This window comes from Macrosteles quadrilineatus, unplaced genomic scaffold (assembly GCF_028750875.1).
Source record: "Macrosteles quadrilineatus isolate MER2022 unplaced genomic scaffold, UCM_ALF_1.0 Scaffold_1__1_contigs__length_201487025, whole genome shotgun sequence".
NCBI lineage: Eukaryota > Metazoa > Arthropoda > Insecta > Hemiptera > Cicadellidae > Macrosteles > Macrosteles quadrilineatus.
In genome coordinates, this window is record NW_026542594.1 from 71619146 (window position 1) to 71645982 (window position 26837).

Sequence of the window (26837 nt, forward strand, 5' to 3'; positions counted from 1 at the left end):
CCACTCCAGTTATTGAAACTGAAAACGAACGCTCTTGTGTGCCTCATGTGTTTACTATGAACAGCTTTAATTAATACAAATTATTCGTCTCTTAAAGTAAACAAAATCCTTTCTTCATAAGAAATACATTGGGATTTTGATGGCCTGTGGGGCAAAGCCCGAGGACTTTTATTACAGGAATTGGTGAAAGGGGGGTCTATACAAAAAATACTTAATTTTGACACATCGTTTGTAAAAATCCGCCCATTATTAACAGAGGAGTAGTGTTTCGTAGAAATCACCTTCAAGTATTATATATAAGGATATATATATGTCCGTTAGCACGATAACTCGAGAAAAAATGATCCTATTTTGATAAAATTTGGTACAAATGAGTGAACTTACATTTATTGGAAAGAGTTCGCGAACCAGCATGATCGGACTATGGGAACGGGGGTTTATGGGGGGTTCTTTGGGGTAAAAATAGGGTTTTCCCATTTTTTACCTTAAAAATACAAAATTTCACAATTTCTTTCCAAACCATTTTGTAGAGCTTAAAAAAAAAAATAGTATATTGAAGCATTTTTATGCGCCTAATGGTTACAGAGAAAATTCCAAAAATTGCAAGTTTAAAATTCCCATGTTATTCTTATGGAGAATAACTGTTGTAGTTTGCTTGTTTATGAACATATTTTGATCAAATTTGGAAAATACATCCATTTCTTACTAAACTACAGTATTAAGATTTTACAACAAAAACACTTTTTTACCCTCCCTGTTGCAGCAAACCTAAGTACTCTTTCTTTAGACTAATTCTATTTAAATAGGGCATACATGTGATATTTTTAAAGAGACATTTTAGTTTAAATCCAATCAGGCCAAATGGAAATTCGCTAAATCTGCAGGTTTGCTGCGGCGGGGCTAAATTTTTTTATACTGATGAGGCTGAAAAAAAAAAATGTATGTTGGGAAATATATGACTGATAGTTAAGAAAGAAAAAAAGGAAAAAAACTGTACCCCATGTACCTTATGGGATAAAATAAAATTTTTTGGGAGCTCCTGCCCAAACTAATTAACATTTCAAACATTAAAACCTATTTGCAAAACTACAGATCAGGGCCATTTAAATTTTTTAACACTCCAATTATCAATATCGGTAAAAAAATGAGGGAGGAGTTCTGTTCACAAAAATCGCCTTAGGTTATTATATACAGTATACAGGATGCTCAAAAAAGGTGGGGACATATTTTACCTAGTGATTCCTTGGGACAAAATAAAGAGAAAATCAAGAATAACATTTTTTCCAAAATTGCTTCGTTAACCAGATATCTGCCATTTTGTATTTTTTAGATAAACATTTTTACTTTCTCCCCCAACACCATAGTATATGGAGAAAGTATTGTTTTCGTCAAAATTTTTGAGTTTGAGTTTTGAGTGGATATATTTGTTTTGGGTCCCCATGGACCCAAAAAAGTGGTTTTCAAAGTGATGTCTGTGTGTGTGTCTGTGTGTCTGGATGTGTAGAGAGCCAGGGACTACACCTGTGGTCCGATTTCGATGCAATTTGGTATGTAGGTTCTAATCCATGGTATCTCTAGGCAATTTTTTCATTTTTTTGAAATTTTTATTTTTAATGGGGATTTTCCCATAAAAACCCATAAAAAAACGGAAAAATTGGATTTTTTCAAAAATAGCCCGAATGATTTTGATAAAAATTTAGTATGTTGTAGCCCTTTAAATTCTGAACAAAATGGTACAAATCCCATTTCTGAAAAAATTACGGTTGTAAAGTTATTGTAAATTATGTTATTTTCCCATAAAAACCCTATAAAATAACGGAAAAATCGGATTTTCCCAACAATGGCCCGAACGATTTTGATAAAAATTTAGCATGTTATAGTCCTTTAAATTCTTAACAAAATTGTACAAATCCCATTTCCGTATATTTACTCTCACCTCTTACACATGATAAAGGTTTTTGACAAACTTATGGGAGAAAGTATGTGTCAGAATGCTGATACCGTTTATTATCTATGGACTTTTTCAACCGATCTTTATGAAACTTGGTATGTATGTTGAGGTAGAAGAGATCCATGTTAGAAAAAAATTCATCTTGATTCAACTTAAAACTTCAAAATGGCGGCTATTTGAATTTTTTAAATAAAAAACGGCTGATTTTATGAAGAAATGTCTAGGGCACTTTTATTTCACATTTTTAATTCCCTATCAAACGATACCAAGTTCAAAAAGATCGAGTAAGGAATAGCTGATTACACTAAGCATATTATGATTTTTAGTTGTAAAATGGGGCAAACCTGACTAGCTTCTGTCTAATTCCACACCATTAAACAAATTTTAAGTTTGTACCTCAATTAAAACTCAAGTTATTTATTAATAACTTTAATAATAAGAATGTAAAAATTCTTGTATAAACCCAAGGAATAATCCTGTGAAGTTTTTCGAAAGAGTTCAGAAACACCCTGTATAGATAGATGGTTTCAATTACTCATACTGCCAGAGTGACTATTGTAGTTCTATATCTAGGCTATTTTGTTGTATTAATAGTCAAAGCTATTAGTTTGGATTCTTAATAGGAGTCTTAGATACTAGACCAGTCCACCGAACTGTATAAGTCTCTGCATGATGTTATACTGTAAAATACTTGGCCAAAAATGTGTGTGTTTTACTTTACATCCATGTTTGTGGGTGTATCTGCATGTGTTACTGTTTTGACTGTTTTATAACATAATGAAGTGATCTAAATGAAATAAAGTTGACACTTTGAGGCCTGAAGTAAGCTTCTATTGAGAGAGTCAAAACTGGTAGCATAGATATTGGTGAACAAGACTCAGTACTGCAGTAACAGGTAAGTTTATTTCAACAACTGTATTATAGTTGATCAAAAATATTTAGCGGTGTTTAACTAAAATATAAATTACCAAAGAGAAATCCAGTGATAAATTAATTGAGCGGAGAGAGCGAAGCTCTTATACTACACTCCTGCTTTTCTTTTACAAATACTCCACCTGAACGGCTGAAGCGATCTGCACTAAATTTAACACAGTCATAGTACCCAACCATGGGAAGGTATACATCTGAAATGGTACAAATCGGACCATAGGACTTTTCCCTACACAAATGCAAACTTTTAGAAATTTAACATGGGCCTTATGGGTTGATTGGTCACCATGACATTATTTGTGATTTAACACTAAAAAGTAAACAAGAGCCTCGACATATGTTAGTCAACAAATCTACCACATTATAAATACAGTACAAAAGAAAAAAATCTGATGAATACTAAAGAGCATATTAGCACAGACAATATAATACTTTAATACAGACGGTCAGCTGGATCTGCGCTAGGCGCTGTTTCATGATGCGGCTGTATTGCCGCGCCACTGTAGCGGAAGACGCGAAGCGTTTCCTCCTCGAGTGGCGCCGTGGGATTCTATTTAAATTTGAATAAACGCGCTTTTAATGAGATATTTCTCGAAAACTATTTAAGATATCTTTATGAAACTTGGTATACAGTTTTAATACGTCATAATGTATTTAAGGAAAAATAATCATTAAAAAATATGATCCTGTTTCAAAATTGCTGTGTTTTAGCGAATTTCCCATACATAGAATAAGCTATTACCGTAGTACTTATCGTAACACCTGGACCTGGGACCGATTTATTTTTCGTTTTGAGGTCCCTAGAGTCAAAAATCACCAACCGTTCAAATTCATATAAAGTGTGTAAATAAAGTCTTGAAATAGATCTGTATTTTTTAAACCAAAATAGATTAAAATATTATGTTTGTGGCATTGAATGTTAACAAAGGTTCCGTTTTTTTACATAAAAAATATTGTTAACCCCCCTAACAGGGTAGGCGGGGGTAGGGGTGACTTATTGTTTTCAAATAACAACCCCTATTGAGTGACCCCTCATTTTGAAGGATTTATCAAAAGAAACATAATGACGCAAACCCTTGGTGGATATCTCAAAATGCGATTTAATGTATGTGAAAAAGCACCACTTTCAAAAATATAAAAACAAATCTGTATTTGTAAAACCGAAATGATAGAAATATTCTGTTTGTCGATTTAATTGTTAACATAGGTTCCGCAATTTTTTTACATCAACAATATTTTTTAACCCCTTTAACAGGTAGGGGTGGGGGATCGAAAACTATTTAAGATATAAATTTGAAATAAAAACTTCACCGATATTTCTGAATTTATTAGTGAAGTTTTTATTTTAAATTTATATTAATTCCAATATTACCAGTTCTTCTTGAAGATATTTAAGATATGTTTATGAAACTTGGTATACAGTTTTAATACGTTATAATGTATTTAAGAAAAAATAATCATTGAAAATATGTTTCTGTTTCAAAATACGGGTATTTTAAACTTTATATCTTTAATTACAAAAAACCTGCTGATTTTATGGAAAAAAGCCATGGACACTTTTATTTAGCATTTAAAATACCCTATCAAACGCTACCAAGTTTTAAACGATCCCATTACAAACAGCTGAGAAATTAGGATATTTAGTTGAACAGGTCAGGTACCTGTTTCATAATAAACACCGAACTACAATATTAATTCAATACATTTAATTGAAAATCAATTCAGGCAACTGGAAATTCACTTAGTCGGCAGGTTTGCTGCGGCGGGGGTATTATTTTTTAGGAAACTGTGATGAATAAAATGCTAGATCAAATTTAATGTGGTTGTAACTAAATGTGATATTAGGAGTAGTAAAATACGTGCCCTGGATCTGCCCTTCCTATTTGAGGCCATTCAATGATTAAGCTATGTGAGCTTAAAAATATGATGCTGGTGACAAAAGGCACCTCTCTCGCCCCAGATTGGAGCTACAAAAATGCACAAAATGCACCTATTCCATCAGTGGTAGTTACCAAATGGCGACGTAAATGTAAACTTACTACTGTCCGTACCATATTGATCAGTGGTCATCACCTGTCAACCTATCATCACAATGTTTATCCTTTGTACTGTGTTTAGGTCATATTTTAACTTGATTTTAAACATATGCTATAATTCTTTGTTTTGTTTACATATACGTTGTTATTTTATAACCATCATGGCAACCTATAGGGCCAATTTTATAATTTAAAAACGTTGAGTTTCTTTAAAATTATACAGGCACTAGCTGTGTGCCCGTCCCCCCGTAAGTTGAAACCTTCAACCTTTAAATTCAGAACAGGAGTTGGTTTGCATATTTAGTGTGCATTTTCCAGATATGCTGGCAAAACTATTACCACAGACAATATAATACTGTAATAGGTTTCCGTGGTCTGTGCTATTACTTTATAGGAATACATATAAACCTTCGCAAATACAATATCTGACGGTTTACAATGTTAACAAAACGAATGCTTCGCAATTAAATGTCACCCTATCGTGTTAGTCTATATTTTATATCCAATGATAAAAAATTGCCCCAAGGTAGGCCTATAATTTAAAATACATACCACACTGTTTAAAAGTAGTTAAAATACTACCCCAACCTCACCATGCACACTTTATTCCGGTTGAAATTTTCATTAACAAAGGTGCTCTTGTCTTTTCCACGAAACACTGAGATATAAGGACATTAATGCGTTACCAACAGACTACACACACACACAAACACAGATTTGAATTAGGGGATTTGCTACGCTTTAACCAAAGCAAAGTATTTACAAAATAATTATTTGAAATGTTTGATAGTGTCGTCAAATTTTATGATAATCGTATTTAGGCCTACTTATACAGAGTGTCCCAGAACTCTCTACCAATATTTTAGGGCATTGTTCCTGGGTAGTTAACATACCGAAATATCATATTTAAATTGTCCGGAAGTCCTTAGTTACTCACACAGCCGCCATTTTGTTTTTTTAAGTTATTATTTATTTTATAAGGAATGGTTAAACATACGAAATTGAAACTTTGCACAAACATTTATGACAACTAGACAAAGCTACCAAAAAATTATGACGATTTGTAAAATTCATAAAACAAAATGGCGGCCATTTAAAATTTTGTTTCTTAAATAACTCGAAAACCGTTGATTTTACAAAAGTTTTACAAGGATAACTTTTTTAATGCAACTTTATTACAAATCGATTGACACCTTAATTTTGAAGATTGGACAAGTATTAACTGAGATATGGTAGTTTTGTCTAGTTGTCATAAATGTTTGTGCAAAGTTTCAATTTCGTATGTTTAACCTTTCCTTATGAAAAAATTAATAACTTAAAAAAACAAAATGGCGGCTGTGTGAGTAACTAAGGACTTCCGGACAATTTAAATATGATATTTAGGTATGTTAACTACCCAAGAACAATGCCCTAAAATATTGGTAGAGAGTTCTGGGACACCCTGTAGTGCAGTGAAAATGCCGTATGGAATGACAATTTATATTTGCTTTGCGAAGTCCGAAAATGACTCGAAATGTTGTTGAAATTACGGCATAAATTATGAAACGAAGTACTAAAGAAAATTTAGATGGGTAATAATGCACAATAATTATTCACTTCAAATATTTATCATTGCCATATTATTTTTGTTTTCACGAAAATATTTATCATGGTTATTGTTATCTTTATTATTTACTAGCTGTTGTACCCGTGCTTTGCAACGGGAAGAGGACACAATATAGAAACATTTAATCTTTATATCTGTTGCATATAATAGTTACACATCTGCCAACCCTTTTAGAAACAAAATTCAACTTTTACAGCCTTAATAGAAACGTTTAAGTTATGACTTTTAAATCTGGTAAGTAGTGGATACCACCATTTTGGTTTTGATTAATTTTAAATCTTGTCTAGGCTGATGTGAGAAAAACTTACCAAATCTTCAAATAAAACTTTTACATACATGATTTACATTCATCTCACTTAATTACATATCTTTTAATTTATTATTGACATTTTAAATTTCAATTTTGAAGTTGAAAAAACACTAATTATTATATTTAAATGAAATTTTTTTTAAATGTCACTCTTCTTTATCGAAAATCACAAATGCTTCCATCTTCAGTTTCTTCACTCACAATAAATCATTAGCAAAACTAAGTCAGCTGTTATAAACCTTAGAAATATTGCTGTTCCTTATCAATACAGTCTTTTGAAATATTAAAGAAACTATATCTATAGGTACCTACTATAAAAAATTGTAAACAAATTATTTAGCATTAAAGACATGAGACAAATCTAATATGGTTATCAAAGTATCAAGAACTAAAAAATGTAATAGCAAATACAGTATATGTTGCATTGCATCTCTGATTCTACTACAGTATACAAAAATATCAACAAACAACTTAATATACAAAAATGTTCTTTTAAGACCTTCTTCCATAGACCATATTGCCTTTACATTTTCACACTTACCATTCAGTAAACATACTAACAGATATTTCATTGATTTTAGTAACAAAAGAACACTGTGTACTGCCTTTGACTATTAATACAACAACTGTATCAACTTATGTATCCAATAGTCAATGGTATTGCTTAGTTTTATGATATTTTCCTTGGTTTAATTTAATCAGTGGTGTGGCAAAACACAAATAATAAATGTATCAAATAAAGTAAATGTTAACTGAAAGCTATGTTAAGATAAAATAAGAGTATTTTGTACTACCATTTGATAATTAAATATAGTTACACATATACAACATATTTTAGAAAACAAAAATCAACGTACAATTTAGTTATTGATGATATTCTTTAGTTTAATTTAAGCATGGGTTTAGCAAAACACAATAACTTAATGTACCGTACCTAAATATTGTACATATAAAAAACAATGTGATGTGCAAGTTATGTTAAGTTAATCAAACACATGTTAAGCTGTTATAATTTGTTTAAAGTAGCCTCCAAATTAACACAAAACATCTATACATTGAATTGTCATACTGTTTCCATAAAAACATATCAATAACATTATTTTCATAACTTAGACGCTTTAAAAAATCCAAAGCAGAGCCAGAGTTGATACAACAATGGTTATAGAATATTTTTTTTCTATGATGAGTGACATAGTTTTAGAATAAATAATCCATGATAAAAGGTTAGATTAAAATAAGCCTACCTCATTAGTTATGGAAAATATTATATTTAATTTGTTTGAATCAGCTGTCTGAAATTGTGAAATATGCAGTTTAGTAGTCCTTTTTGTTTACATTTACATGTCAAAGCAAATGTAAACAAACATTGTTAGAGTTATCATCGCAGCCATGGAGACCAATCAATATTTACTTTTAAAATGTTCACCTCAGAACTTTTAAAGCCAAAGGGGCAAAGCCTACGGTCAGTATCGAAATGTGAATAGTCCTATAATGGTTCTTGGTATGATAGCTATATTTTTGTAAAATTTAAGCCCAGTTGGTTCAGTAGTTTTTGCACCTATTAGTAATACACATACAGACAGACACCATTAGATTTTTATATAATAGTATAGAAGTATAGATTATTTCCTAGATTGGTCAATGTGACATTTATTGTATACATATTTTCATTATTATTGTTATTCAACCAACTTGTGTATTTACTTTTCGTTACTCTTAGTTCTTTCTTTGTCCAAGTATTTGCATGTAGGTACTGTATTCTTATTATTGTTACTTTTGATATTCGTTTTATTTATAGACTATTTAGTCATATTGAGCAATTCACAACTTGTAATCCAACTATAAAGTTCGTTTGATTCCGTTGGCAAATATATAAATAAGTAAATAAATACAAAGGCCACAAAAAATTGATACGTTATCAACGTAAAGCTTTAAAAATTCATGATGGCTTGTTCAAAAAAATCTTTCACTTAATGTTTTATCTTTTTCATAGTAAAAACTAACATTTTGGAGTCCATACAGAATGACACAATGACAGACAGACAGACAGAAATTGAGAAGACTCGTTTCGGCTTTCTTAGGCTATGAAACGTAAAATAATTGCGTAGAATCATACAGTGTTTGGTTAATTATTAACCAAACACTGCATGATTCTACGCAATGTACAGACAAAACTGTAATTTTATTTATATAGATTATCCAAAATTTAAATTGTTTGGTCTTAAATCTTCCGAATTCCTATTTGTGGAAACAAAGCATCTTGGAAAGTTTGGCTAAAATAAGTTAAGCCATTTTCAGTGATTTGTGTTTTTATTTTGTGTCTATGGAAGTTTGTATCGAAGCCGATCCCAACGAGCTTCGCTTCGCTCCTCTCTATCACAGTACTACAGACTGAATAAAATTTATTGCTAAAACTTTTATTGCTGAAATGGGGTAGAATATATGCAGAAGATAGTCAGGTTTGCCCATTTTACAACTAAAAATTATTATATTTCAGCTATTTTTTATTTGATCTTTTTGAACTTGGTATCGTTTGATAGATAATTAAAAGTGCTAAAGGATAATTAAAATAATACTAATTAAAATAATAGATAATTAAAATTGTACTTGGAATATTTTCAAAAAACCAGCCAGTTTTGAGTAATTTAAGCTTAAATGTTTTAATGGCCATCATTTTTAAATTGTAGTTTGAATCTAGATGAACTTTTTTTCTAACACGGGTCTTTTCTACCTTAACATGCATACCATGATTCATAAAAATCAGTAAAAAACATTAAAATATAAAAAAGTGTATGTCAAAAATACAAAATGGCGGATATTTGGGTAACAAAGCAATTTTGGAAAAAATTATTCTTTATTTTCTCTTTATTTTTACCCAAGGAATCACTAGGTAAAATATGTCCCCCACCTTTTTTGAACACTATGTTTAATTTATAGCTAAACTTCGTCGCAAATGTGATTAAAATAATCACACAATGAAAAATAAATGCTGTCCGCAGGCAGATGGATGCACGGGTAGTCGTAGGGAGTACGGTATTGGTGAACCGCGCGAGTTGTGGAGGAGGAATGATAGACGAGAATTTGGCGTTGAGTTGAACTGCTAGTGCTACAATTAATTGCAAGCCAGCGACCGCCGACCATGCCGGCGACTGGCGAGGCGAGCGCGAGACTGCGTGTTTCCTCGATTCTCCGCTAGAGGCAGGATGTGACGGGGCCCTACGCATCGCGCAGTGATACGTCTGGGTTTCCATTGTCTGTGATATTAGTCTATTGCATGTAATACGAATTGATTAACAATCAGTTCTAGCCTATATTGAGTGATTAAAATCATGACGTTTATATTTAATTGTATAATCGTTCTGTTCTTTTTACAACAATGAATAGTCAACTAATTAGGCCTAAGCCTATGTTGCGTGGAGAAGGAGAAGTTAAAACGAGGTCATTTAAAAAACACTACAACATAATTATACCAACAAAAATCACACCGCCCTTCATTTGCCAGTAAATTTGTAAAAAACGTACCTGTGGCTAAAAATACAAAATCATTTTACGAAATGAAATCACAACCACTTGGTTTACAGATAAGGTTTAAAACTAAATGGTGTAACTTAGACAATAAAATCCCATAGGATTAACACTAATATTGAAATGAAATAAAATGAAAAATCATTTATTTACACAGGCAAAGTTAGGGCCACATGGCCCTTTCTTACACTTAACCTGTACTTTAAAACATAATATAAATATTTTAACATAATCAGCTTATACAATAAAACAAAACAGAAATCATAGATACAGAAACTTTTATCAAAAGTCAGTAAATTTTAAAAATACTTACACACACACACTCACACATTCATACATACAAGTCAGCGACCGCCATGCGCACAGGCCCCTACGACAAACCTACCATGGCCATACTTTCAAAATAGAGATTTTTTAGTGCTGCCACAAACCGGGAACGACTATCGAGGGATTTAATAGCTAAAGGGAGATCGTTCCAAAGACGTCAAGCAGTTACAACAAACGCTCTGTCGTAAACTGCGGTCCTATGGTGAGGCATACGCAAAGTTAATGATGCATGGCGTGAGTATCTGACACTTTCTTCAGCTACAAACCTAAAATCATTTACAAAATATTTTGGAAAATTGTTTTTTAATATTGAATAGGTTAGCGAAAGAATTTTGATTGATCTCAGGTCACATAGCTTTAATAACTTAGAATGAATGTAGAAAGGGGTGATGCGCTCACTGCGTCTTAGATCATAAATGAATCTAAGGCAGTAGTTCTGAGCGCGTTGGAGAGCATCAGCGAGGTTTACAGTCATGTCATTGATCACAGAGCTGCAGTAAGTGAAGTGGGGAAAAACAAGTGATTTAACCAGGTGTAACTTTATGTGCAAAGGCAAGAAATTCTGTAACTTTTTAAGTGAGTGGATTGATGCAAACACCATTTTACAGATGTCTACTACCGCATCGCCCCAAGTAAGTGTCGAGTTATTAGTAAGCCCTAAGTTTTTGACCTTGTCACTGTAAAGCAAATCTGTTCCATTTATAGTTATTGGATTCGTCAGCAGAAAGTCAATAGAGTTCCGTAAACGTGGATGACAAATGATGATCGGTTTAGTTTTTCGTGGTTAAGTCTGAGTCCGTGTTTATTAGTCCAAGTAATGATTTTCTCAATATCTTCGTTCACTCTCAGAACACTTTCGTTGATCTGTTTGGGTGAAAAATGTGTATAAATCTGTAAGTCGTCAGCATACATGTGGAATTTACAGTGTGTGAGGACTGAGCTCAAGTCATTTTTGTATAGTACGAACAGCAGAGGGCCAAGGATGGACCCCTGAGGCACACCACTAGTAACTGTCTCCCAGTCAGAACGTAAGTCATCAACCTCAACACACTGCCGCCTGTCTGACAGATAGGATCCCAGCCAGTCCAATACACTATTTGAAAACCCTATGGCCCTTAGCTTTTCCAAGAGGAGCTTATGATTTACACAGTCAAAGGCTTTAGAAAAATCAAATAGGGTAAGAATCGTACCCTGCCGATGTTCCATTGCTAGTCTAATGTCGTCCGTCACACGTAAGAGTGCTGTTTCTGTACTGTGAGCTGTTCGAAAGCCAGACTGTGAGTTGCATAAGATATTGTTTTCAGTCAGAAACACAGTCATTTGGCAGTGCACGATTCTTTCAAGGCCTTTAGATAATGCGGGCAATATACTGATCGGCCTGAAATCCTGGCAAGAAGCAGGTGCTGGAATCTTATTTAAGGGACGAATTAGGGTAGACTTCCAAGAAATCAAAATATGCTTTGCCTTAGAGATCTGTTGAAAATGCAGGTGATAGTGGGGAGTATAGCAAAGAGAATGTCCTTAATAAAGCGAATTGGAATGCCATCAGATCCAATAGCATTACTGTGAATACGTCGAATTCGCACTAGGACAAAAATTAATCACCAATTAAATTAGGCCTATATGCTCCTCTGTCAAATTCATGAGAAGATATAACAACGTCGTTTAAGCAAATATGCCTACTGGTAGGCCTATTGTCTACCACCTCGCTTTACTCTGCGATACTAACTTACAAAATAGTTTTTAAACATTGCCAAGTTCCAGCTACTAGGAAAAATAAGGTTTAAAGTTAAGCAAACTGCTTGTTTTGATGTTATTATAAATGTAATGTAACGTACCAGTAAACCAATTCCTAAAGTTTTTACTTATTCTTTTTAGTCTACAAAATAGTTTTATTGATAAATTTTATTGCAAAAAAGGGAAATTTTGAAAGTGGTTGACAATATATTCCTTACTTTTAACTGCTAAAATAAAACTAGACCCAAGTTATAGGCCTATACTTAAACGAAATGATAATTTAAAGAATCGATTAGCCTATCTCAATTATTCGCTGTAAGGAAATGATAACAAACAAAAAGTTCATGTATTTATAAAAAATGCATTCTTATCACAAAAATAAATTATAAATGTCTCAGATAAAAAAATAATAATTAGTGAAGTTAAGAGAAAATCATATTCTAACAAAATCAGAAGTAAAATGTTATGGCCGTCGAGGAGATTCGAACCTGGGATCTCACGATCGTCAGTCGAATACTCTAGCCACCACACCACCAACGCTGTATAATCAATGGCGTTGACACGATATTTCTGTTCTGCAATCCCAGTAATTGGTGCGGCAACCAACAATGCTTTTAAACATATGTGAAAATATTTCCACGACCCCAGTGGCTAACCCCTCACAACAATGATACTGGTAAACAGTTATTGAGGTAATTGAATTGGTGAGTTTTATGAATCTTCAATGCAAATAAGTCTTCTTTAGAAATGATTCTTTTTTTAATAATGAAGAAAGAAGGCATTGAAGAAAAATAGCGCAAAGCAAATTCTACATTCAAGAAGTAATAATAATACAATAATAATCGTTATTGCCTTTTAATAATACAGGTATCGCATAGGCCTACTATGATTCATTTGCAGTATAGAAATTATTGAGCGGAGCGAAGCGAAGCTCTTATCATTGCCTTTATAACTTCTCTTATACTACACTCCTGCTTTTGATTACAGTAATAGCATTGAGAATTTACTACAAAATGAATAACCAATAATAAGGGTTGTCGGCCTGGGTAAGAAGAGGAACGATTCGAGGACTTCCAACTTAGGGGTGTGCGAATAGTGATTTTCAACCTAGAGCCGAGCCGAGCCGAGCTTTTTAAAAAATTTTCGAGCTCGAGCTTTTTCGAGCCGAGCTATTCCTAGCGTTACCTACCTTATCTAAGTTACTAAACTTTTTTTCTTAAAAAGTGCATAATAATAATAATGTTCTGTCAATTTTTAAATAAACACAATGTTATTTTAATATGTTTAAAAACATTGAGAATTGTCAAGACATCAAATAGTAGATAATCACGATAAGAACTGAACTGAACTAAATTAAGATGCAAGAAATAAAAGGATATCGATTGAAGGCCTGCCGAGATATGCAGTGCAGACTGAGACAATCAGATTGTCTTTCATAACAGTAACGTTCTGTTATTTAATGGCAAATAAATATTCTTGATTCTTCTTGATTCTTGAACAGAACAGCGACGCGACATTGAATGATGACAAAACAACTAGCAACTCGATTACATAATGTATATTGTAACTACTATGAATATTTAATTCTATTTTGTATAAATAAATACAAAATAAATTGTAAAACACGTGATTATTCTTTTTGTTTTCCATGCACAAAATATTTTTGTTTTATGAATCGTATTAATCAAAAAAAGAATATGGTTGGTTTGGATCCAAAAAGGTGGAGAGACAAGTAAAAAGTAAACTTATATATTAAAAAAGATATAATTGACATAGAGGAAATAGACCAAAACACTAAAATTAATAGAATAACACACAAAGTAAACAAGAAATGAAATAAAGTACACGATGATTTAATACTGTCACTCAATTTTGTTATCTAGAAGGGTCAGGGAACTAATCAATAAATGGGAACCGGAATTTTGCCAACGGGTGTCAGGTAGATGGGGGGGGATGCCTTCGGCCACCTCTTGGTGCGGAGATTTGCCAACGGTGGTAGTGGGAGAAAGAGTGTGACGGAGGGAGGGAGAGCGATTGTCAGGGTTGTCTACGCTTGGCAGTTATGCGCTTGTCGCAGTGGGTTAGGTTAGGTTAGGTTAGGTTAGGTTAGGTTAGGTTAGGTTAAAAATTCAATACATTTCCTTTCACAGTCAGAGGTGCATAGCTCCATTACTTTGAATAAAGTCAGCAACCTGCCTGGTTTGTCCACCCCTAGCGGAAGCCACTCTCACGGTCACGTGTAATCGCTCTCGCTCAACCCACAACCGTTGGCAAAACTCCGCAGTATGTGGAATTCATGGATGGGGACCCTTTCTACCTGATACCCGTTGGCAAAACTCCTACACTCTCAATAAATAGCCAAAACCAGTTTCCTCCCCTTCACACAGTCTCACCACCCCCCTCCCCCCCTAAGCCGGGAGGCCCAACACTGTACCTTGTCCTTGAAACACCCTTGCATCTAAAACAATAAACCCTTACACCCGTGTTGCTGTTTTGACAACAGGTTTATGAATGCGATCACTATTTTTAATTTTCCAGAATTAACTATTTCTATTAATTAACGACTTTATAACTGTGTAAAAGGTGTGTATCCCTGAATTAATAAATTGCATTCTACACTTATTCACTGCCAAACATAATTCAGTAGAACCTTGATGAACTGAGAATTACACTAGCCTACATAACTTCATTACCCCAAGTATAATACCAAGATAATTTTTATAACTGTATTTGAATCGTATAATCTTAGTTTGTTAAAAATGGATTGTATGTTCAACAATAATTGCAGTCCATTATTGTTAAGCAGTCTGGTCCCAAATTATTGTTTTTGATTTTGAAACATCACAGTTCATTTGACAAAATTATAGTTGAAGCAGCCTAATGTCAAGTCGCTTGTGACATAGTTTGTTTACAAGCTTTCTCCAGACCACGGGGGAGGGGAGGGTCTGATAAGCCGTCTATTGTTCACCCCCAAGAAGGTCCGACCCTCATTAGTGCCGCTCGGCTGCACTCAGTGGGGAATCCAATACCACAAATCAATCTTTTAAATGAATACAAATGTTTGGTAATAATTGTTTTATTAATATTCACCTTGAAATTTCAATAAATTTGGTGTAAAATTTGACAAAAATCGGCCATTTTGACCGATTATTAATACAGTACCAAATACCAATAAAGTAGTACATTCATTGGTAATTAAATAATAGGTAAAAATTAACCGATTTTCGTCAAGTTTTACCTCCCTGCTGTGCGCTATGTCACAAAAGCTGATAACGACATGGGTGATTAGTAACCATGGCAACTTGTTGAATGCGTGATGAAGGGAAACCCAAGAAATATAAGAACAAAGAGAAAGAATAACGTGTTATCTTTATACCTTTTTTACAATCTCCGTTATTGTTATCTTTATGTAAGATTTTATGATTTTGTTTTATAGGTTTACAAAATAATTCTTTTTAACTACGGGAATATCAATTTATAATTTATCAACGTGCTTCTCTACCGAAACAGCAATACCGGATGCATAATAAAGGTCGATGACCTAAAATATCACGATTGTGCAATATTGTATTTTGATGTTGAAATTACAATCACGACAAAAGTTTGTATATATCCATGGTTTTAATATGTACACAATCAATGCTAAATAATCGTGGTTAGTTCTAACTTTATTTTTTATTATTCAAAGTTTCTACACAGTAAGACAATCCAAAGTCAAACCGGGCAATGAATACCTAAAACACAACGTATCTTGTCCTGTGATTGGAATACCACTCGCCGGCCAGTCCTTTAGGTTTAGGGAAGTAGTGCAAGTCTATATATAGCTTCAAGGTCTTACCCACCCCTTCCCCCTCCGGTCCTACTTGACTCACTATACCCGCGCTCCTTTCGAGGTCATTGCCCAACCCCTCCCACCCTTCTATTGTGTTGCCTTTCTATTGTTTCTTTTCTCACTTTTTTTTTGGGAAACATTAAATGTATTGTTTACGTAACTTCACAGTAGTAGGCTAGATTTTTCTACTTTGAATTTGAAACAGTACTGTAAAAAAAACTATTACGCAGCGCCCCTAGTATCAAGAGGGAGACAAGCACGAGTTGACTTTCATTTGACCATGGTAGTTCTTTTCTGCTTTATGTCCGTTCGTTCCAGACGAATCTAATCGTAAAGCAAAACAGCCGATAAGGACTAAACTAGTTATCAGTATTGCATCATACGGCTTCTTTGCCGTTTGCTGTTAGGTCGTTGGAAACGTATTGCTGTAATTTTGTCCTGGGAAACTAATGGTGGCTATGGAGATTTAGTTTTCTGTCCAAAACGTCAAAATATATTGTCTATCCGAAAAAGCCGGATATATAACGGATAGTGTTGGATATTGAACTTGGGCCCTGTTACCCGATTTTTCAGATATCCGTACACCCCTACTTTTAAACAAAATAAAATAGGTACAAAATTGTGTGACCAGTCAAACTTTATAAACAAACATTTTATTCTATAAAATATAGATGGTAAATAGGGGTTGGTAGGGAATAAAATACAAAACAGATTAATTAATTATTTTGATAAACATTAGAAAGGTTATGGGTTTGATTGAACTAAAATAACCGCAGGGAATCTTATAAGTAGAAAAGTCGTCAACCACAATCTGTTTAATCTGTACATTGTTAGAGAGAGAGAGAGAGAGAGAGAGGGAGAGAGAAAGAGAGATAGCAGATAGGGGCGTTTGATAAGGAATCTGAAAAAGTAAACAAACAAGGAACAACGGCATGACGATACTCGTTTACAGCCTTATTGTGTCGCCCACTACATTTGCACACGTGACCACTTTTTGTTTCTTCCTTATCTTTCATCGGTCCCAAAATAGAATTCCTGAAATAGTTTGTTGGTATAATCTCCCCTCACACACAAGGCGCAGTGCTCAGTGCGCACAGGGTTGTCACGGCAACCATGTGTCGTCATAGCGACAAGCCAATCACGCACTCGCACTGCGTTGTATATTACGATACGAATAGCTGTGTTAGATAAAGTGTTTTTTTAGTTTTGACTTAGTATTAAAAGCTCGGCTCGAACTTCGAGCTTTTTCAAAATGCCTCGAGCCGAGCCGAATAATGAAAAGCTCGACCAAAAAGCTCGAAGATTCGAGTACTCGCACACCCCTACCAACCCAGGTGGGTAAGCTGGTATACAATAGGGGATCTGCTAACCCTAGGGCCTGCATCCTTATGAACCCTAACAACGTTTGCTTAGCTGTTTCAGAATTCATCAGCCGTGACTTGGTAACAATCCAAGTCGACTTCGACTCCACTGCAGGGAGGCAAAAGGCTTTAGTTGCCTCGGCCTACTTCCCCAACCCAGGAGAAACTTGTCCTCCGGGGGCGGTAGTGCAGTTGGTGGAGTATGCTAGAAGCAGGAGGATGCCCCTAATCCTCGGCTGTGACGCAAATGCTCACCACACCATCTGGGGGAGTTCGGACACCAATGAAAGAGGTAAGGATCTCCTGGAATTTATATTTAAGGTTGACTTACAGATAGAAAATATAGGTAATGTACCAACCTTCAGAAATAGAATAAGAGAGGAAATATTGGACCTCACCCTATCGTTAAACCTTGGTCAACTGGAAACAAAAGGATGGCACGTCTCTGATGAAGCCTCTCTATCTGACCACTGCCATATTAGGTTTGACTTAATAGCAAGCGTCAAAAGCGTTTTGACTTATAGGGCTCCTAAAACAACAGACTGGGTGGGATACAGGGAATCCCTCAGGGATGAAGTTTAAGACAAGGTGACCCAACTCATGACCATTGACGGCCTTGACATGAAGGCAGAACTGATAAACAGGTCAATGCTAAACGCCTACGAGGAAAACTGTCCTCTCAAAACCAAAAGGACAACAAGAAACGTGCCCTAGTGGAATGAGAAGCTAAGCAAGATGAGATGTAAACTCGGCAAACTCTTTAACACAACCAAAAGAACTAGGGATTGGGCTAACTACTCAAGAGCCCTAACGAATACAACTCAGAGATAAGAAAAAGTAAAAGGAAGACCTGGAGGCAGTTCTGTGAGGGGATTCAAAACCTACCAGAAGCAGCTAGACTGCAAAAAGCTCTTCAGAGAGATGTACCTAAGCCGCTTGGCACATTAAAACGGGAGGATGGGAGTCACACAATAGGAATGGAGGAGACTCTTGAAGTCCTTATGAACACCCACTTCCCAGGGAACACCCCACTGAGCAATTCAACAGGACAACACATGATACCCTGGAATAGGAAATCACCTAGAGACATTGCATTGGCTAGAAGATTTTCGAGCAAGCTGTTCAAGCCGGAGGTCGTGAAGTGGGCTGTCGAATCATTCAGCCCTTTCAAGTCCTCAGGCGGGGACGGAATATTCCCAGCTCTCATACAAGAAGGACTAGAGGTCCTTTTAAATCATATGATAGCTTTGTTCAAGGGCAGCTTTGCCCTAGGTTACATCCCAATATGTTCGAGGAAATCAAGGGTGGCGTTTCTACTGGAAAAAGGTAGAGACCAGGCCCAGCCTAAATCCTACAGGCCAATCTGCCTGTCGTCTTTCATGTTAAAGACTATGGAAAAAGTGATAAACCGCCATATTAGGGATGCATATTTAGATAGCAACCCCCTTAGTGCGAGCCAACATGCGTTCATGAAGGGCAAATCAACAACGACGGCCCTAAGCACCCTAGTGGCAAAGATCGAGGAAACCCTAGAACACCAGGAACTTCTGGCAGGGGTCTTCATGGACATACAGGGTGCTTTTGACAACGTGAGTTACAACTCTATAGAGGCTGCAGTCAGAAGCAGGGGCATCTCCCCCGACGTAGCAGCTTGGATTAATGCTCTGCTCAAGAGCAGGGTGGTGACGGCAGAATTGGGTGGCTACTCGACAGCTATCATAGCTCGACAGGGATGCCCTCAAGGAGGAGTTATCTCACCCTTGCTGTGGGCTCTTGTGGTGGACGATCTACTGAGAGAGGCTGATAGGAGAGACATAGACCTCCAAGCCTTTGCAGACGACCTAGTGCTGACTGTCAGAGGAAAACACGCAGCCACAGTGAACAACCTCACACAGACAGCCGTTAGCTTCATTGAGGGGTGGTGCTCCAAAGAGGGGCTCACAATTAACCCTGACAAAACAGAGATAATCTCCTTTACGAGAAGGAGAACAAACCTAACAGCCCCAAAAATTCAGGGGAAAAGTGTAAAACTTGTGAAGGAAACAAAATACCTTGGAGTTTACCTGGACCAGAAACAGACCTGGAGCAGGCACTTTGACTATGTACTTGCAAAAGGAACAGGAGCTTTTGGTGCCTGCAGAGAAACCTTTGGGAAGAAATGGGGACTTAGTCCCAAGCTTACATAATGAACTTATGAAGCCATAGTCAAACCAATGGTTACATATGCAGCCTTAGTATGGTGGCCTAAGGCAGAGCAGACAGCAGCTGGCAGGAAACTGCAGCAGCTGCAAAGGCTAGCGTGTTCGGGGATCTGTGGGACCATGAAATCCTGTCCCACGGCTGCAATGGAGGCAATACTCGACATGCTCCCACTAGGGCTGGAAGTCAAGAAATGTGCAGCTATATCTGCCCTAAAAATGGGAAGCAGGGGCGAGCTGAATCTACAGAGGCAGTCCATCCTAAAGGGATTCCCAAGCATGGACATGGAGCTAGGCATACCAGACCTCATGACAAAGGAATACGACTTCGAGATTCCTTACCAAGCTGCAATAGGAGGAAGAGACAACTGGCAACAGTGCAACTTCAGCTTTGACAGAGCATGCTTGGTCTATTACACCAATGGAAGTCGGAAGGATGAGAGATCAGGGTTGGGAGTGTATGGTAAAAAAACCAAAATATCTCTGGCCTTGGGCAGAACAACAACAGTATTTCAATAAGAGAGCCTGGCGATTGAGTGCTGTGCTAATAACATTATTGGCAAGAATTTAAGTAAGGGGAAAATCCTTATCCTCTCTGACAGCCAGGCAGCATTGAAGGCGCTGGGGTCATGTGTGACACAGTCACAAACAGTAAAAGGATGTAAAAACACCCTCAAAAAGTTAGCAGAGCGAAACCAAGTCAAATTGTCTTGGGTTCCTGGACATTCGGGGCATGAGGGGAACGAAAAAGCCGATGCATTAGCCAGGAAGGGTGCGGAAGACCAACTGTCAGGACCAGAACCCTACTGTGGTACAGTAGAGTCCCGCAAACTCGGCGTAATGTGGACTGGAAGGATGCCGAGTTTGTGAAATGCCGGGTTATCAGGAACAAGGGTTTAAAATAAGAAAAATACAATTTTTTAAGCTTTTTAACCGCCTTTTTTATTTATATTTATAATACAAGTCAGTATTTAAGTCATCAGATATAGTACAACAATTCCTTGGTATGAGTTGCGAATGATTTGCTTGAGCTGGCTTGAGTCCATTTTTAACACGGACTCAAAAAATCACTAATTTTCTAAGCCAGGTGATGGCCGAGTTATCCAGACTGCCGGGTTATCGAGAGCCGAGTTTGCGGGACTCTACTGTACCCCCATAAGCTCAGGAGTAGCCAAAGTCCAAGACTGGGTTAAGGCTCAAAAGGCTCTGGCCTGGATGAACCATCCAGGTATGAGGACGTCTAAATTACTAATTGACCCCACTGATAAAGGCTGGAAAGGCTTGCTGAGCCTTAAGAAAGGGGACATTAGTCTACTAGTAGGAGTGTTAACAGGGCACGGTCCTATTAGGAAACATCTCAGGACCATAGGGAGGTCACAGACAGACCTCTGCATGTTCTGCGAGAACGAGGTAGAAACATCAGAACACTTATGGCTGGACTGTCCAGCGTTGGCCCATAGAAGGCTTACATCTCTGGGGAGGTTATTTCTGGAACCAACAGAGATAAGGAAGCTGGGTGTCTTTCAGCTCCTGGGCTACTTGAGAAGTCTAGGGCTGTCAGAATGAATTAAAGGGTGCTATAAAAGGTCTCCTGGCCAAAGTAGCTAGGGGTATGCAATACCAAAACCACAAAAAAAAAAAAGGGTTGCCGGAATTAGGCTGATGCACTATTGCATTTGGATACTGTAATAGTAGTTTACGCAACGATTGCGTAAAGACTATTAACGCGAGTTGCGTACACTACTTTACCTATGACCGTTTTTTAATTACTAAAAATCTGGTTTTTTATTACTAACAATCACTACTCATAACTTCCTAGAGAGGTTATGTTTTCGTTTATTGTCATTGTCACTGAAAGTGATGCAACGACTTATTGTATAATCAGCTGATTTCATGTACAGTAGAACCTCTTTAATCCGAACTAATTGGGACCGGGGGTAGTTCGGATTATTGAATGGTTTGGATTACAGAAAATGTTGTTGTTTTTACATAACAAAGCTAGGGAACAGCGTAAAATGCTTTATAAAGTAAAATACAGTGTTTATTTAATACAGTAGTAAACATAAGGAATAACCTACTATACATTACAATTGAAATAACTACGGTGCGTACATCAATAAATACAGTACCCTATACATACAATAAAGAACTACTGTACTGTGTATAGAGTACAGCAATGAGGCGTTCGGATTAGTGGACGTTCGGATTACAGGGGTTCGGATTAAAGAGGTTCTACTGTAATTACGTGTTTGTAAAACTTTGTTAAATAATACGGTTTTCAAAATAAACCAGAAGAACATTTTCATTTATTAATTTAACCATATTTTGTTTTGTCCATTTAATGAATTGCTGGTATGTAATTGCATATGGTACCTTTGTTTTGATTTTGGTGGCAAAAGATTAGCACAAACAGTTTGTGCTCTCTATCTCGTCAACATCACTTTCACTAACTGATATTTTAAAATCAACCTTCATTTAACTTCCACCAACATTGGTTAAAAATATGCGAGTATCAACAGGAACAAGCCGGATCAACAATTAAAATTGTCAACTGATCAGATGATCAGCTGATTAGTTGACGTTCGAAGTATTACAATTGTACTTCTTTTCTCTCAATCCTTGAACCTCATTGGTCCGTTACCCGTGTTGATATGAGAAAAACTATGCTGATATGAAATGAAACTATGCTGATATGAAAGTAAACAGCTGTTAAGTGAAACTTTTCAATTCTAAGAACTGAACTGAAATGGCTACTTTAAAAAACGGTCGTAGGTAAATAACTTTTACCTAACCCGCCATGGTAAACTTCCCTATCCCAAGCGTGATGTATACAACTTCTTTACTTCTCGAGTGATGCTAAGTTGAAAAGAAACTCACTCGGTGAGGTAATGAAACAACATTCACCTGCGTGATGTAAAAACGCTCTTACTACACTTGTAAGGTAAATAGCTATTACAGTATTTTATGTGAGCAAGACGTGCCATTAATGTAGACTTTGAATTTGTACTGTAATTCCTATTTGCAGTCTACAAATAGGAATTCCATTAATGTGAAACAAATATAACACTCATAGTTTCGATACTGCAATTAGACAATTCGTTGACGTGAACCCGACGTATCATTGACTTTTTATGGACATAGAAATCCCATATAAGTGAAGCAGAAGTAGGCCTCTGCCTACTATTGACTTTAGATACTGCAATTAGGCATTTTATTTATGTGAACAAAATAAATGGACCATTGATTTAGGATACTGCAAGTAGACAATTCATTTACATGTACCATTGAGTTTGGATACTACAAGTAAACAATCCGTCTACGTGAACCAGACGTACCATTGACTTTAGAATATGTAAATAGGCATTCCATTTATGCGAACCAAATATGCCATTGGCATTGGATACTGCAAGTAGACATTTAACTTATGAGAACCGGATGAAACATAGAATATGGTTCCTGCAAGTAGACAATTAATTCACTTAATCCTGACTTATGATTGACTTTGGATACCTACTGCAAATAGGCATTCTATTTAAAATGTGAACCAAATATATCATTGACATTGAATTAATATGCTGGCTCCGCTCAATATTGCAAGCAGACAACTGCATTGTACACCTAGTTAAAACATAATTCTAGCTAAGAATGGTCTAACCTTTGAGTGGTTGTGATATCTTTGGTGACACACGCCAGCCAAGTGACAGACTCCCTCAGAGGAGAAGCTGTCTCCGATCTGCTCATACAGCTCATTGAAATGTACAATAACAGAGGCAGAGCACATGTCTGAGAAGCTGCCCATCCCTCCACAAATCTACAAACAAGTCCCATATTGAAGATACATTGCTAGCTAAAATTATGCACAATAAAATAAAACTCTGCAAACTTATATATAGGGGTGTGCGATGCATCGAAAATGCATCGAAATTTCGATTTGATTCTAAGCATCGAATCGCAATTCGATTCAGCATGCATCGAAATCACGATGCATCGATTTGGCCTTGATGCATCGAAAAAGACTGATGCATCGATTAAGTCCCGATGCAACGATTACGTCCCGATGCATATTTAAAACTAATTTAGGACTCCAAAATGAGTTTTAGATAGGGAAGTGTCAATTATCGCTACCACCGATACTCGGACATGGCCAATATTAGGAATATCGGTATCAAGAATCGATTGCCAAACGTCGATTTCGCCCGATTCCGCCGATACCGACACCCGACAGGGATGGATAGATATTTTATTTTAACATTTATTTATTTGATAGCTATTATTTTTGTAATCACGCTAACAACTTTAGTAACCAACTTAGCACACTATTTAGTTCGAAACAGCTAAAGTTTAGCTTCGGCTGTTCTCTCTGCAGGCAGATGATATTGCACAACACAATACAATCTACACTTCAAGATGTCGATATCAGACAGTCAGAATTTATTAAATGTATTATTTTTATTTTTAGAACAAAATAAATAACCTAAACTTGTCTAAATGTTAAGTTTCATCCCTGCATTACGCATCATTAGGAAAATTTGATTCAATTACAACATCGTCAAAGTCAGAGGGTTAGGCTTGCACTTGCCTATTTCACCAAAAAGTAGATCCATATTATATCTGTACTATCTACCTAGTTTAAGAGTTTAAGTGAAGTTTTAAGTGCTACTATAACATAAGTATTGATTGAAAAACACCATACGCATAGTCCATGTCGATTTTGTAATATTATAATGAATGGTGAATGTTGACTATCTAAGATAAATCAAAGTATGCAACAAGAGTTCTCATTGGTCGAGAGGCCACGCTGCACTGTCATGTCAGCCAATCGACGTTCGTGTTTCAATGGAGCAAGTGACGATTGCTTTGATGTCGTTATTTGTATGTGAGTCTATTATTGTGGGAAGGGTTTAGATAAGATACATTGATAAATATCGAGAACCGTTATGTAGGACGTGTTTGTTTATAAAAAGTATAAAATTAGGTTAAAGTTTAAAACGGTGTGATTTTCTTTTGTCTTACAAAGACCTAGATTTGGCGTTCAATTATGTCAGTTAACTAAATCTTGACATATAGCTTTATATAATATTTTAATAAAACATAAATTTTTCCGATTATATATCAATATGAATATTTTTGGCTCAAAACATCAATTATTGTTCCAATCGATCGTTGTAGCATAGACTAACCAACACAGGGAGTAGGCTATGTTTTATCTATGGTTGTAGTTACGTCGTACCCGCCTGGTTCACAGTGAATCCACTCTGCCCAGCCTTGTTCTTGGTATAATCAGGAACATAAACACATTTGTTACTAATTAAAACAATGGAATGTTTGTTAAAAGCACCCGAAGAATCGTATTTTGCTGCACAGTGCACACGATTCTTTTACACTGTAGGCTGTTATTTTTTTTTAGAAAAAATTATCGCATAGTTGCACATTAACTTATTGAAATTAATTGTATCAAACGTGCAGTCTTTTCTCTCTTTCAAGGAGATTTAAGTCCCAAACAAAACATAATCTTTCTTTTCTTGAAGGCTAAATTAAAAGATATCTTTACATATAAAAGGAAAGAAATAAAAAAAACTGACAAATGGCTGATAAAATTCTGATAAGCCCATTTATAAATTAGAGTAAAGTTTATCAGATCTATGCTTTAGTCATTGAATTCAAACCTTTATTTTAAAACTAACACTCAGAAACTTTTGTTTAGTATAATTATGCAAGCGACTGAGGGTGAGGGAGGGCATGTGAACCAGACTTTACAAAGGGCAAGTCTGCCATTCTGACAAACTTTCTCTTTTCATACCCCTTGTCCCGTTAGACAGGGGAGGGGGTGCTTCACTTCACACTACACCCGCAGTTCGCAATCGCAGTAGAGTTGAGTTGTTGTGGTAGTGACGTAATTCTGTCATCTGCTCTTCACAGCTCACTCATCAGCGGCTTTCGTGAAATTATAATTGATACCGTACCTAATTTTTGTTGATAGTCATTAAAAAAATGTTGGCCTCCTCACCCTGTTCAAGGGAAAAAGTTAAGAAATAAAATGTTTGTAAAATGTGGTTTGTTTTATTATTCTGTATTGAAAAGATATTGCAACTTATTAATGTGTTTTCAGCTAGACTTAGTGACTTATTTTCATAGTTTAACAAATGTTGAAGATATAAATAGTGAGAAAATGACATTATATATTATTTAAGTTCTAAATTAATAACTATTATCTTTTTGGTAGGCCTCACTGATCTCTTTGAACTTTTTAGTTTACACACACTTTTATTAATTTCAATCTTTATTTTTAATTTCAGATCTATTTATTCATAGCATGCAATAATGTATCAAATAGACAGTAAACACTGATTATCAACTTTTTTGGTTCTCATGCTGATTTAAGAATGAACCAGAAGTATTGAAAGCCAACAAATATAAATGTGAAAATTAAGTAACAATACTACATCTAGTCCAGGCGCTAAACGGGTTGAGTATGCACTGAAAGTCTGACAAAATTTGACTTTTGATTATTGTTGGGGACATCTAGTAGATGAAAAAAATCGATGATGTCGCATTTCTAGGGTGGTCACAACTCGGGGGGGGAGGGGGGGAAGTTGCGCGGGTCATCGGTTTACGTTTCCGCGTCTAACTCACAAACGGTTAATGATAGAAAGGTGAATTAAGCGTCTATCCACGCCTAAAGATATTGTCTTTTAAAAAGATTATTACAACCTTTCTTCTATCTCTTATACTTTAGGCGCTAATCAACATTTATTGCAAAAAATAAAATTTAAAAATACTTTAAAATGAAATATCGGAAATATTGCGCTTGTTTAGGGCATGTTACAAACTATTTATGGTTAGAAAAACTAACAAGTAGTACAACAACACCAAGTTTAAAGAAATCCGTGCAAAAACAAAAGAGCTACGTTGATTTCAGTAAGAGTAAACGTGGGAAATTCGTAGTAGTATCGAGGCGCGCATGGATGGTACACGTAGCCCACAGTCAATATAGGTTTGATGTTGTAAGTAACTATGGGAAAGC

The 26837-nt window shown here is 35.8% G+C and overlaps 1 protein-coding gene across 3 annotated transcripts in view; it reads right to left on the reverse strand.

The window, feature by feature from the left end:
* Window positions 1–26837, reverse strand: part of LOC128983566 (prosaposin) — a 207501-nt gene that overhangs the window by 129087 nt on the left and 51577 nt on the right. For all 3 annotated transcript variants that reach the window (XM_054402884.1, XM_054402883.1, XM_054402885.1), the window contains exon 6: window positions 23469–23624. In XM_054402884.1, the coding sequence (XP_054258859.1) occupies window positions 23469–23624 (156 nt within the window). The remainder of the gene's footprint in view (window positions 1–23468; window positions 23625–26837) is intronic.